The sequence below is a fragment of the Notamacropus eugenii genome, chromosome 4 (genome assembly GCF_028372415.1).
Source record: "Notamacropus eugenii isolate mMacEug1 chromosome 4, mMacEug1.pri_v2, whole genome shotgun sequence".
Lineage (NCBI taxonomy): Eukaryota > Metazoa > Chordata > Mammalia > Diprotodontia > Macropodidae > Notamacropus > Notamacropus eugenii.
In genome coordinates, this window is record NC_092875.1 from 134,311,960 (window position 1) to 134,327,639 (window position 15,680).

General features: G+C 31.7%; 1 protein-coding gene across 3 annotated transcripts in view; it reads left to right on the forward strand.

The window, feature by feature from the left end:
- CSMD3 (CUB and Sushi multiple domains 3) overlaps positions 1-15,680 on the forward strand; it is a 1,632,969-nt gene that overhangs the window by 649,142 nt on the left and 968,147 nt on the right. Inside the window, exon 7 of one of the 3 annotated variants that reach the window (XM_072603249.1) lies at positions 7,051-7,362. The exons of the other annotated variants lie outside the window; for them this stretch is intronic. Coding sequence (XP_072459350.1) covers positions 7,051-7,362 — 312 coding nt within the window. The remainder of the gene's footprint in view (positions 1-7,050; positions 7,363-15,680) is intronic. 3 annotated transcript variants of the gene reach the window in all.

The window sequence follows — 15,680 nt, forward strand, 5'->3', positions numbered from 1 at the left end:
AGTACTTCAAGGACAGCCAAAGAATTGCAGAATTTAAAAAGTGGTAGGGATCTCATTGGCCATCTTGTCCAATACGTACCCCAGAGGAACCACTAATACAATATACTTCACAAGCAGTCATCTAGCCTCCACTTGAAGACCTCTACTAAGAGGATATTCCCTACTTCTTGAGGCAGACCATTCCACTTTGGGGTGGTTCGTAGTGTTAGGAAGGTTTTCTTATTGTTTGTTTGCTTGTTTTTCAATGACATCAACCCTACATTGTCTTCTTCTCAATTACCACCCTTTGTTCAAGGTTTTGCCATTCTGGGTCAAAAATATAAGCCTAATCCACCTTCCTTTTCTTTGGTTGTGAGAAAGTAACACATATTTTGAAATACTTAAAAATAATGAAAGTTTACTCATTGGTAGCACTGGACCTAAGAACTACCTTATTTTTTCCAAAAGCAACTCTAATGCCTCAAGTGGGCCTGTACCTAGATCCATTTTAATGGGGCTCTTGAGATGGCAGTCACTGATGTTTTACTACCATAGAAATCAAAGTCACTTTTTACCAATATGAATAAAAAATTTTAAGTTTAAAATAAATTAACCCATATTTAGTTTTCATATCAATACTTTTTATTTTTTCATATCAATAGGAAGCATAGCATAGTGGATAGAGTTCTTTACTCAGAGAAAGCAAGAACTAGGCTCAAATTCTCTGACATTTGCAGCTGTGTTCTCATTTAACTTTAGTCTCCTCATCTATAAAGGGGTTGGAATTGATGCCTGCAGTCTCTTATAATTCATATTCTTTGATATTCCTTTTCTATGTGTTATACAACTACATTAATGATTGTGATTTGCTTTTGAATAGTTTATTTTTTAGAAATTTTCATTTTCCTAGTAGCAATATAGTACTTGTTTCAATATTAGACTGATATAGAAAGGCAAAGGAAAGAAATATCTCCAAAGTTTTATGCCACCCTAAAATAAGTGATTACACTTTTAAAAGAGAAAAGTAATTCTGTTCATGGTATTTTGACTGCAGATTGAATCAACGTGCATGATTTCACTGTTGAAACATAATAGAAGTGGATTTCCATTGTTGTATGTTTTTAATTTTTGATGACATAAAAATGTATTGCTTAAAATAGACAAACTTTAAAAGAAAATACTTCACCATAATCATCATCAGGCAAAATTATTGTAATCTTGAAAATAATTAAATTCTAAATCAATTTTGTATCTCATAGTCTTTTTTCATATTTCACTTTTTTGAAGCATGATAATTTTTTTGTATCTTATTTTAAATAAGCATGCTTTGTACATAAGTCATTTTGGTTTCAATTTTATTTTTGCAACAAGTTGTGCTTGTGAATTTTACGAAAATAAGTTTCATATGTGTTAAAATTGTAAATATCTTACTTTGAAAGATATTTGATTAATTGATTTGATATCAGAAATATTTTAATTTTCATTAGACTGTTAATACTTTTGTATTTGATTTTATTTCAAATGAATAATGAATGTATCTGAATGTGAATTTTTCTTCCTTACGTTTGAATTTGCCTCTTGTAATATGTAAATTTTTTTATTTTTGAATAATGCCATATTTTTGAATTATGACTACAATTAACTCGACGTTAAAAATTTGATTTTTAATCAAGAATTAAAAATAAGACTAAGTATATATATACATACATACATACATGTATGTATGTATGTATGTATATATATATATACTAAAATTGCATAGCCTCATTAAATGCACAATAAAGCACAGATATATTTGTGCAAAGATTATAGTTGTTTAAAGCTCCTAGGAAGAGTTTTGTTAAGATATTAAAATTGTGCTCTCCTCGCGTTGTCATTCATTTTTATAGCCTATTCAGTCAATGATGAAATGATCACTGACTTGAAGGAAAATCTGTCCATAGATACCTCACCATAGATAAAGATAGGAGGATTATGATACAGTGGATAGAAAGCCTAAATCAGTCATGAAAACCTGGCTTTAAGTCCTACCTAAGTCATGTACTGGCTGTGTAATTAGAAGAGTCATTTAATCTCTCAGTGATGTATACAATTCTTTAAATTGTTAAGACTATAAATTTTGGTATAGTTGTTGATCTACACTGGTAGAGAGAATTTCTACGTTGCAGAATTCCCTATACCACTGAAATCATAGGTATGGACAAAAGCATTAAAAGATTATATAGTAATGAAACTTACTCCCATCAGCTGCATTAAAAACTGTTAATCTTGCGGCATTTTACCCATGTCAGTTGGATTATATTGTCACTGCTCACATATAGATTTCCTACAAAATGTGTAAAAGAAGACATTCTAAAGCAATCTATTCATTTATATAAAATTGTTTTCTTAGTACAGTGGCTAAACCATGCATTTTAGTAACAATTGGAATAATGTTTTTTCTTACTTGAGGAGAGGGAAGCTAACTTCAAATTACATATTCTTTCAAAGGGATGTCTTGGAAAACATTCTTCTAAAAATCATACTTAAAATTGTTTACATGTGGAATCGCTATTCTTTCATATCAGTTTTTGAATGTTGTACATATAACTTCGGTCTTCTTTGATAATTTCATTATCTGGTCAAGAGTCTGATATAAAGAAAATCATACTTTGGAAAGTGCTACATGATAATTTGGGTTTTTGTAAAGGGCTATTTATTAAGCATTATGGTAAGGTCATCAAAGATGGATAGATGAGCATAGTGTAAACCATCTATTGAACATGGCTATAGGCAAGAGAGATTCATAAATTTGATGGGAATTGGACTTGAACTCTTATATTCATTCCAAATCTGTAGTTTTGTTTTTTAATACATAGCATTCCTAAGTCTATGTCATTTGCACCTAGATTTTGGGGGACACTGGGTTTTAGTTAATAGCAGAATCCACTGTGCCTTTCTGGTAGTGCCAGTTAAAGACTAAAGGGGTCTCCCTTTGCCATCAACCCTCCAGTAGTTTAGGCTTGAAGATTCATGGAGAATTTTGAACCACTATGAAACAGACTTGGACTTAAATAAGTTAGCCAAAGTGCAGCAATGCTAAGATCTAAATCTGGACCAAAAACTCAGTATGTCTACTAAATCTTAAGCTTGTAGATCTTCTAAGATTTCTGGTATAATCACAATGACCTCAGGAAAGCCAAAAATCAAACAGCTGATTAGTTTACTTATGTTGGCTCATTCAGGACTTGAAGTATGTTAAGAATATCTGATACCATTTCAGGGAAACTGCTGTAACTTCTCATGAGCAGTGTTCTAAGCCACATTATTCTCCCAAACAAGATGATTTTGTTTTAGTCATATATTTTTAAAGTTTCCACTTCTTCCTGTTTCTGGAGACAATTTGAAATTAAGATGTAAACTTCTAGTCCTTACCAATGTTGAGCATCTCAATGAAAATGATAAGCTCCCAGAGGAGGGAAGTATTGACAAGAATAATTTACTTTACACTTATTTAACCCATTCTGCTAACCCCATTCCAAGATTTACTTGTTTTATTTAAATATAAGTTCATTGGGCTATCAATATAATATCCCAGCATGATAAGATTAAAATCATTTTGTCAGAGATATGCTATAGCCTCATATCTGACACATATTCACTATGTGACCCTAAACAAGCCATTTAACTTTTCAGTGCACTTTTAGGAAATTCTCTAGGGGTTAACATTAGTAGCAGTCACTTATCTTAATTGATAGAGGGAATTCTCATGCTGGTAAAATCTAGATCTAGTCCAAAGAAATATAAATAAACAAAACTGTGTGAATATACATGTTTATTTCTACTGTACCTATGATTTCATTGATGTGCATATGTAAACATACCTATTCTACGTTATTTATACCTAGAAGTAGCCTTAGTGGTCTTCTAGTACTTGCTCTGATTTACAGATGAGGACACTGAGGGTCAGAAAGGTTTAACCACTCCCAAGTTTACTCAGATAACAGCCAGTCAAAATTAACAGGATGAGTATGTTAAATTAGAGAAAAAGAAATTAACATCACGTTTTCACAAAATCTGCTTAATCCTTGAGTGCAAGTAAAATAAATATGAAAAGAGTTTCTGTTCATGCTTGCAAAATAATTTATGTAAATGCCACTGTGGACACTTTAACTTTTGGAAGCACAAATTAAAATAAATAAGCAACACATCAAAGGTCTCTCACACTTTTCAGGAAGACTAGGAAAGAGATGTTTTCTATTCACCTCAAGCTGTTAAAATAGCATTATTCTTCAAAGCTATGTAAGGGCTATTATTAAAGTTGGGCTTTAAAATTTTTTGTTTTAAGAAATGTTGAATTAAATTAAATTGCTAATAGATTACTAGAAGAACAGAAATAAAGAAAATCACCAGAGAAATGTGCAGTTAAAGAGATGGATTGGTTGCATGGCAAGGATGAGGGATAACAAACAGTCTCATTGTTATACTAGTATCCTCTCAATGTCATAAGAAAATCAGGAAAGCCCTCCTGAATGTTGGGTGGATTCTCAGGGACAAACTCATGGGAGCACATAGACAAGAATGGAACATGATAAATAGGTATGAATGAACTGCAATCTGTTTCATTGGAGGGAATATCCAAATTAATAAGATCACAGATCTATTTGAGGATTAGTCAATTTAGGAAATCCTATATTATTGTATATTGGGTTTTTAATAATGATGAACATTTACATGCTGCTTTAAAATTTGTAAGTTTTCTTATATGCTTCCTCATATTTATTCATAGCAATGAATTATCCCCATTTTATAGATAAGAAAACTCAGAGAGATTAAGTAATTTGCTTATGGTCACATAACTAGTAAGTAATAGGGACAGGATTTGAACCCAGGGCCTCTCTGGCTTAAAGTCCAAGTCACTATCCATTGACTAATCCTATCATTAGGGTTTTATTACATCCCCTTCTAAAATTATAATTCCTAGAGTTGAAATTTATTTACATTTTAATTTATGTTTCAAACACTGAGGGCTGTGCTGACATGTGCCAAAGATGGTACTTGGGCTGGGAGATTAGACACAAGTGGGTGCTCTTTCCTTGTCAGGGTGGCATGCATGTCTTCCATGTTAGTTTTGCAGCATCCAGATATACTCTGGGAAATAGGATAGAGCAAGTTCTTCAGAACAGTGTCACATTATTTTTTAATATAGAATTCTTTTCTTCTCACTGAATGATTGGAATACTCTGATGTATCTTGGTCTAAAACATGTAATTACACAGAAAGAATAGAATTTTAAAAGACAGTTTATTGAGAAGGCAGGTATGTAAAAACATAGAGCATTGGCTTAAAAAATACTCAGAAGTCTTCTGTCTCTGAACCAACTATTGTACCTAATTAGTGGCTGCAGGTTGAAAATTCAATAATAGTTTTTCCTTGTTAAGCATTTTAGCTGTCAAGATAATTTTAAACATATTCACATTCGGTTTTAAGATTCTATTAAAAGCTACATTTTCTGCATTACATAAGAATTTGATTATCCATAATCAAGTGCAGTTTTTAATAGATTATTAAATAAGGGGGAGGGGAGAGATGAAAAGAAAATCCTTGCTTTTGTTCCATGAATGAACATTCAAAATTATATCAAAATCTTAAAAAGCTTAGGTATGTGGGTCAAATTGTTTCCTACTCAGACACTTTGGAATAAACATGAATCAGTTGGAAGTTTCCTGATAATTTTTTGCTAATCCATTTGTGCCAACGAAACTTCTGGAATAGCCAACTACAATTTGTTAGCAGTTTCAGAGCATGAATCAATTCTTATTTTTTATAGAAAAGCTGAATAGTCAGTTTTGATGAAACATTTCCAAAATGGACAATGAAATGATATATAAGAATGAGAAATTCTGCTCATGGATCATGGATCCCAATGATCTCGATATCCCTTCCAACGATTCAGCTCATATCCTAATTATGCCTGCCTATCCTATGTAACCTCTGTCCATGTCCTCTCAAATGTATTTGTTGTGGTTGCGTGTTTTGTTTCCTTAAAACTCATTGAATGAAAATGCCACTAAATTCAAAAACCTTCCCTCCCACAATATTTAGTTTTTCTCAGCTTTCATTTTGTTCCCCAAATATGTATATAGATAGACTCAAGCATAGCTATTTATATGGCTCTATACTCTATACCAATGATTATCAGTGTGGAAACATTATAACCATTGAAGTAAGGTTTCTTAACAGTTTTTATTTCCTGGATCCCGTGGTTGCCTAGTAAAGTCTATGGACATTTTCTGAGAATAACATCTTTAAAAAGTATAAAATAAAGTATAGATGAATAAAAGGACATTAATTATACTTAAATACAATTACATCAAAGTATCAAAAAGGAGAAAAAATTATGGAACTCAAGTCAAGAAACTCTATCTAATAGTTTCCTGAGTCAATGAGAATTAAATGACTTACACATACTTGGTGTTTGTACATGTCATTAACTGGATTTTGACATAAAATTCTCTGACTCCCAGACCAATCCTTTATTGGCTATGTGATAATTGCCTCTCATATACTTATGAAGCAGAGTTATTTCAAAGTCGCTGCTCTATATGCATTTTCCCCATCTTATTTTCACTTTTTCTTCTTAAACAAACAAAAAAAGATGCTATGGTGTTTTTCCAGTAATTAAGGAGAGGCATGGGGTTTTCAAAAGTTATTTAAAGAAAAGTGTGGTTTCATGATTGCTTGTTCTGTCCAAATTCTGCATTTGACAGGTCTTGGTCACTAAAAGAATTTGTTGGCAAAGAATGAGAAAAAAAGTTTAGGACTATTTGAAAAAAAAAAGAAAATCTTGTTTTTCATTTTTTCTGTTCAGTATATTAAAATGTGGTGTATATCTGTGTAATATCCATGAGTCTACTAACAATTTAACAAATCTGATTATTTGTGCATTTTAATAAAGTGCCATTGTTTTGCCTCTCCATGTTGATTGTCCTTAAGGTAATGGAAGGAGATTTAATCAATTAAACTGATCAGAAATTAAAAAAAATAAATTTAAAAGAAAAAGTTAGCATCTAGTGCTACTGTGTCCCACAGGTTCTTCTACATTGACCCACACTTCCTCCACTGGTGAGTTAGAGGAGCATATTGCGACTGCCACTGATGCTATTGCTGTTGCTAGCACATCTGCAGATGTTACTGCATCCAATGTGACAGCTGTCACCACCCCTAGACTTTCTGAGGAACAGCGAGTGCAAGTGACAAGCCTCAGAAATTCAGGTCTGGACCCCAACACATCCAAGGACGGGCTCTTTCTTCATCAAGCAGATACACAAAGTACAAGGAGAAGACCAAGAAATGCTGAGCAGATAGAAAGAACTAAAGAACATGCAGTTGTTACTCATAGAGGTATTGGATGTTATTTTACTTGTGCCCATTTAGTTATTAGCCAAAACTATGATTTTCTAATGATTTAAATTAGAGAATCAAGATCACAAAAGAGAGCTGAGATGAAAGAAGTTAAAGAAAGGGTGCACCCGAGGTCTTACAAAGGAGTAGAGTAGGAAGTTATGGGAAAACCCAAACTTTTAATCAGAGATTAATGATAATTTAGCATCTCCTATATTATCATATATTTAAAGGTGGATAAGAGAACAAGAGTAAAAAGAGTTTATAGCTTGTGGTCAAGTCCATCAAGACACAATATTGTATCATTTTTGTTTATTTCAATTGAAGTTTTGAAATAACTAATTATAAAGAAATATTTCCCTTAGTGTAATGTTAGAGCACGTCAGCTTGGAGACTGAGGCTGACTTACAAATATTTTCAGTGTTGTCATATTTTAAGGCAAGTTCAATCTCTAGTGCACATGTTTTGACATTACACTTTGAGAAATATGTGTCAGAAATGTCTAACACAGCCATCTGATTTTCTTTTGCTACATGAAAGCTAATTATACAAAAATTACACTAAAATATCATTTAGTTGGAAAATTAACAAATCTAGATCCTGATGGTAGTTTTGCACACACATTTGACTTATCTATCTAAATTTCCTCTTCCTTCTACCATATGATATCATTGAGAAGGAAATCCCTTATTTTGGAGAGCAATTGGCCATTGCTTGACCTTATTGTTCTTTAAAGTAAATATTCATTAACTTTACAATTAATATTTAGGGATCATAAATGCTTGAGCATTTTATTATATATAGTGTGTATTGTTATTAAGTTAATCTTCTAAAATTGATTGTATTAAAATAATGGTTAAAAGATTAAAAAAATATTTTCTCTGTTTTACTTACATTGCCCAAATAATATAGAATAGTAGACCAGCACCAGACAGAAACATAAATATGTGTACATAAAATTGCCAATGGATGCATCCATAGAAGTTTAATTGAACAAATTTCTAGATGAGAATTTCTATTTGTTTCCCAAATCACAATTGTATTTGACATTGGATAAGATAAATCTTCAGTTTGAGTACAATCTCTATAATAAATACATACTTTATGCATGTTACATTTTATGTCATGCATAGGTATCATATATAGTTACACATTATTTTAAAGTGGAGTGAGAATTAAGATGGAAAAAAAAATCTACTAGTCCACTGCAAATCATATAGAAATAGAGGCTCATTTCTGTCCATATATATTTACAATATTTTACTTTCCATCTCCTTTATGATAAACTTTTTGAAATGGTCCATGCCTAGCCTTTCTAATCTGCTTTTTTTTCAATTCTTTATTCTGTTCCCAACATACTTTTCTTCCCATCTAAATACATGGATATTTCAACATTTCAGAGTTGCTGTTGTGGTTGTTGTTTCAAATTGTGTAGCTATATTGGTTTGTTTTGTGTCAGAAAGTGATTTTAATAATGGTAGATGGGTTAAATCAAGATTTATTTGTGAGGGGGAGGTATGGAACATAGTTTAGACAGTTTTTCTTGCTATTTTATGGCCAATACCCAAGCATAGCTGAAACCTGACCATTTTTACTGTGAGTTTTTACTTGAGCTATGGAATTGAAGTTAGTGAAGTGCAAGTGTTTTCTAATGTATAATAACTTCAGGCTACATGAAAATTTCAGATAAATGTGTTTTGTTCCTGCTTGTGTGGCTGCTGTTGGATAAAATCTACTGGTTGGGAAAATAAGGCAATACCATTTAAATTCATGTAGAAAGTGTTGTCATTGGTGGGGAAAAAATAGATTGAGAAAAAAGAGTTAGGTTTTATATGCTAATTGAAAAAGGTGATTTTTAAGAAAGTTAAATCTGAAAAGTTGTAAGAAGATAAAAGTAAATATCAATTAAGCATGTAGACTTATTCTCAACATAGTTTCCATGATAACTCAAATTTCCTATTTAATGATATTCATTATCATCCTAAACTATGGTAATTCATTCTCTGTATTGCAGTCTTTACCTTCTTTCCAAACTTGCGTTTCTTACTTGAACTTTCTTAGAAATAATTATTCTCCAGTCATTTAAAAAGTCACTCTGTATATATTCCTTAGGATGATTGGAATATATGTTTAACCTCTTTGAAAACAAACAATTTAAAATTTATTATTACGTTCATTGATAAAAAATGTCTAATGTTCGCTGTTTAAACCTCTCAAAGTACGTAGTTTTATAAATTAGCTTCTATTTCCCTTCTATGGCTGCTTGACAGGAATTTCTGAGTGACATCACCATCATTTATGATTATACTACAAGATATTAATTTCAAAAGAAATATTTCGAAGGATAATTGAATGAAAGGAAAACTGCTTTCCTACTTCTTCCCAAGACAAGAGAACAATAGCTTTTGTGGCAATGAAGGTTTCCCTTTTCACAAGGAAAACTCTTCATTTCCTCTTGCTAAACATTTGTTAAGGGTCTATTTTATGTGTGATGATAGGAATTTGGGTTATAAAGGCAAAAAGTAAACAGAAAAATGTCTTTCCCCTTAAGGAGCTTACATTCTGCCCAAAGTAGATCTTGGAAATGTTTAAATGCCATGTTTCTGCAAAACAAATGACAATATGAACCTGAAGTATCTTCTTTTTTTCCCAATGAGAGAAGTCACATAGAAAGGAAATTTTATCAGTGATTTTTTTAATGTAAGTTCACAGTTTAAAGTCTATATGATTCAGGGAAGGAAAATGTTTTTATCTCTGTTCACTAGAGAATTAATTCAAATATCCTCACAATATAATATTTGTCCTTTCACACTAATGATAATAGCTGGGGAAGCTAGGTGTAAAGTAGACAGAGCCAGACCTGAAGTCAGGAGGACCTGAGTTCAAATGTGGCCTTAGACTCTCACTGGCTATGTGACCCTGGGCCACTCACTTAACCACTGTTTACCTCAGTTACTTCATCTGTAAAATGAGGATTAAAAAAATCTCTACATCCCAGGATTGCTGTGAGAATCAATGATACGATAATTGTAAAGCACAATTCCTGACATATATTAAGTGCTAAATAAATGTTAACTTTTAGACTTTTTTTCTTATTGAAAAATGTATTCCACACCTTGGTGTAATTATGAAGGAGAAAGTATGCTCCATATATAAATGTGTGTGTATCTAGAAATGATTCAAACACATACATGTAGGTATCATACTTGTGCTTTCCTAGATACAATATTCTCAGAAAAATAATTTCTCTTACCAATAAATTCTCTGACATTTTTAGTCATATAGTTGCTGGGAGAGGGAAGAGGAATTAGAGAGATTTAATAACTTACTAATGACCTAAAGACCACAAACATCATAGGTCAGAGGGAGTCGTGAATTTAGGTTCTTCACTCTCCAAGGTCACCTTTGTCTATACACTGCATCCCATTACCCTACACAAAAATATATATGAATTCTTCCAAATCCTATCATCAAAATTTCTTTGTTCTTCCAATGTTTATCTATACAATTCTCAGCAACTGATCGCCTATTTTGTTTCATGTCAAGATAGTTCTGAAGTTATGGAATAAGAGCAAACATCACATAGCACAAACATTTAAAAAGTACTTTCCTCAGAACAACTTTACGACATAAGGGCAGTCACCTACTCACATTTCACACATTACAAAACTAAGGATCAGAATTTGTATATCACAGGCCAACAGTAATATAAGCTAATCAGGAAAGAAATCTAGATTTGAATCTAGGTCTTCTAACTGAAATATTTTGATTACTCCATATTGCCCTCTGTTGGACTATATTTCTTTCTAATTGATTCTGAGTTGTTAAAAAAAATAAGTGAGTAGATGATAGCTAAGTGTGAAGTGCTACTAAGGAAAATGATTCACTGTGGGACTTAATGAAAATATCTAATGATGTCATGCCATATATTTTATTTCCTTAAATAGTCTTGATGCTAAGACATTAAGTTTTAGCCATACAACTTGATTTAAAATATACAGTCATGTAACCTTATGTTTATAAAGGGAATGATTAATTGTTGAGAAGAATATATAAGCTTTCTAAGACTAAATTGTTGGATAATTGTGGCTCTACATTGGTAGAGGGAATTTCCTCAACCAGAGTTCTCTATATCCATGAAATCATAGGTTTAAATTCATCCACCCAACCTACCCTCTCACCCACACACATGTACTCCCCCGCTACACACACACAGAGTTAATAGATGATTTATGTAGGTAGATAGAAAAAGACAGATAAATAAATAGATAAGGGGTGAAATGTGATTATATTATACTGAATGTTGATAGAAGATATCATCTATTATCATTCATTCATTTTCAGTCATTTCTGACTCTGCACGACCCACTTTGGGGTTTTCCTGGCAGAGGTACTGGAGTGGTTAGTTATTTCCTGCTCTACCTCATTTAACAAATGAGAAAACTGATGCAAGCAGAATTAAGTGACTTGCCCAGATTTACACAGCTAATTAATGTCTGAGGCCAGATTTGAACTCGGGAAGATGAGTCATCCTGATTGGAAGTCCAGAATTGTGCCACTCAGCTGCCCAAAATATTTACACACACACACACACACACACACACACACACTCCACTGAAAAGCATGATAATAACCATATAACCAATTGAGATAGATGATAAATGTAGCAAAATATGGTGGGGGAGAGAAAGAGGGAGAGAGAGAGAGAGAGAGAGAGAGAGAGAGAGAGAGAGAGAGAGAGAGAGAGAGAGAGAGTTTTAATAGGATATTTAAGATCAGTTGGATAGTGTGATATTTTAACACAGGCTCAATTGAGATAACATAAAATGTTTTACAAACTTTAAAGCACCATAGAAATTTCAGCAATTATTTCCACATTTCTGTTATTTTGTTCAGTTATTTTTCAGAAAAGTCTGATTCTCATGGCAAAGAATATTGGAGGAATTTGCAATTTCCTTCTCCAGCTCATTTTACAGATGAGGAAACTGAGGTAATTAGGGTTGAGACTTCCTCAGGTTCACACATAGGAAAAAGAGAGTTCCTGAATCAGAACTCTATCCATTGTACCACCAAGTTGCTGCTTGCCCCTGTTTACGTTACCAAATATTTGTAAATAAATGAATGTCTTGCTTCATGAAGAGAAAAAAATCCAAATAATAAAAATGTATTTTTCTAATTTTGTATTTTGCAAGTACCTAAGTATCATTTAAAATAGTTCCTTAATCATTAATAAACAACCAAATTTAAATGACCTTAAATTTGAGTGTTAATTTCCATACTTTGGAAAAAAATAGCAAGGTGTAGTTCATAAAATCCATGGTATAGCCTTGCCATCAGGATTCCCTATGTTCAATGTCCTAGTCTATTCTTAATCCCTTTGTGTCCCAAGGACATCTTCAAGATTATAAATTATAAATTAATTACTGACCTTTATTGGGTGGTAAGGAGTTACAATACTAGAAATGTCTTGCAGTGATTTAATCTATGAGGTTAGAAATCTATGGTATGAAACAGTCTTTAGGACATCTCCATGACCAAAAAGAAAAAGAAAAAAAAAGAAAAAAGAAAGCATCTAATGACCAACATTCTGATAATAAACTTCTCTAAAGTGTAATAGATAAGACAAAAGTTATAAATTCTGCTGTATCCTGAGGATGTCTCCTCAATTTATTAGGACATGCCAGAGCTTCCTTTCTCCTGAGATAACTTTCAGAAATCATAGTTACTTTTATGAACATGAAGAAATAAAGTAGATTTTTGTGGAAAACTTTCCGTAATTTTAACTAAAAAATCATGTCAAATTAAAATGAAATTTGAATAATGCACTTTTGAAGACTACACTACCAGATTTTGATAGCTGTTTTTCAGTTTTAAAATGTGGATTTTTTCCCACCTAGATTAACTCTTTTATAAGTTTCCACCTAGATTAATTCCTGTATATCATAAAGTGTCTTAATTATGGTTCTGATAGGCATTTTACTTAATAATATGTGTTTATTCAGTGATAAGCAAGTTTGGTTATTTTTTACATGCCAAATTTTTTATGAATATTTATATCTATAATATTTGGTTTTCATATTGTTTGGTCTATTTTCCAAAAGTATGCTTAATAGCTAATCATATTAACATGATGTAATAGATTGAATAAGTTTTAATTTGGGGTTTTTATATAGTATCTCTGATTAGGTGTTTAAAAAGCATTTTTTTTATCTTGGAGAGAATTGCAATATTCATTTCATTTCTTATTTATATGCTAATAAAAGGAAAACCAAATGTTTCACTTTTACCACAAGATATTCTTCTAAATATAACTGTAGAAATTTTCCCCTGAATTTACTTCCTTATGGAAGATCAAGAAACAAAGTAACTTCTCTATTATGTTACTGTTATGTTAAAAAACTAACATTCTTTGATTTTTCATACTATAATAAAATCTCAACATTTGAAATCTACCTCTACCTCAAAAAAATTGCTGTGAGGAAAGGGCTTTGCAAATCTTTAAAAACTTCATAAAGGAGCACAGCTAGGTGGTGAAGTTAACAGGATACTAGCCTTGGAGTCTCAAGAACCTGAGTTCAAATCCAGCCTCAGACAGTTACTAACTGTGTGACTTTGGGTAAGGCACTTAATTTCGAATGCCTCAAAAAGAGAAAATGTGTAAAATAAGAGATTATTTTGTTTTTTTTTAATTTTTGTTACTAATACTAATAAAGCTAACTGGTAGCATATTGATATATTAAATCTTTAGGTCTATAGAGTTGTTCAACTATTTTCAGTATCAAGAAATAGCATAGTATAATGAATAGAAAGCTGGCCTTGGAGTCAGGAAGAATTGCTTCAAATTCCACTTTTGACAATTGGTGTCTATGTGACTATAAGCAAGTACTTTAGTTATCTGTGTTGATCAAAAAAAAGTTTTGCTATCAATTAAAAATTTAATAATGATTAACATAATGGTCGCAAAACCTTTTAAAGATTATTCTTAGTAAGGACTATGTAAATTTTAAATCCAAAATATAATAAGCTTCATTAATGTTTGTAATTTCTGTTAACAAGCTTTTATTAAACCTTTAGATTGATAGCTTTGTTGTTGCTGTTTTCAATGGCATGTATGGGGTAGTGTTTTTAGGTGCAAATGCAAAAAGTTATGCAATCATTTGTTGAGCACCTTTTTCGTATTTAGCATTATTGTCTAATGCCTATGGCTAACAGAAATTAAGTATAAGACAAAGATATAGAATCATAAGTAAATAGACTATTTGCCTGTCTAAATCTGGTTATCACACATTTTACTTAAATCTTTAGATCATGCAAGTAATATTTTTTCCTATTTTACAAATAAGGAAAGAGTAAATTTTGGAGATGATGTAGGTTCTTCATAGCTGGTACTAGAATTTGACTCTCTAGACTCCCAGTTTTGTGCTCTCTCCATCATATGTACTGTCTTTCTATCCCACCTAAAAAGAATAGTTTGAAGTATAAAATCATCATTCTAAAAATGCTCATGTTAACCTATGTGTTATAAACCACAGTGAAATCCAAAGAAGTCCCAGGTAAATGTGGGCTTGAATTCTTTAGGAAATATAAAATAAAGGTAGACTAATAATACTAATCCCAGATTTTTATTTCCAAAGTTATTTTGAATATAGAAGTGAAAAGTGAAGATATCCTAAATATATTGCAAATAAAATATGCTTATTAATTTCAAAATTAGTATCTATCCATCCCTAAAACACAAAGTGGTCAAAAATAATACATTTTTAACATTTAGTTACATAATTTGACAATTAGATAACATAAACTGTATATGTTTGTACTGTGTGTGTCTACGTGCGTATATTTGGGATAAGCAGAGTAAATCAACATCTTGGCCGTAGAGTTAAACAAGAGGAAAAGTTATAAGTAGAATGTCTTTATTGCCTGACTCATAATAGACACTTAATAAATGTCTATTGGATTTACTTGCTGATTGAATTGCTGTATACTTTAATGATCCTCAACTTCTCCTAGAATAAATAATTAATTTTTAAAATTTCAAAATTTTAGTATTATTGGGAAGAGAAGGAGGAGAAGAAGGAGGAGGAGGAGGGCTATAAGTAATGAAGTACTATAAACAAGTATCCTTCGGGGGCAGTCGAAAGGGGCACAGTGGATATAACCAGGCTATAACACATGCTAAAGAAATTCATATTATATATGTGTATTATATATTTAATTCATTGTGTACATAAAATTCTGCTTAGTCTACCAAATGACATAGCTTAAATGCTTCTTAAAATCAAGGATACTTGATATATTGATGCAGATAGAAAATGTTA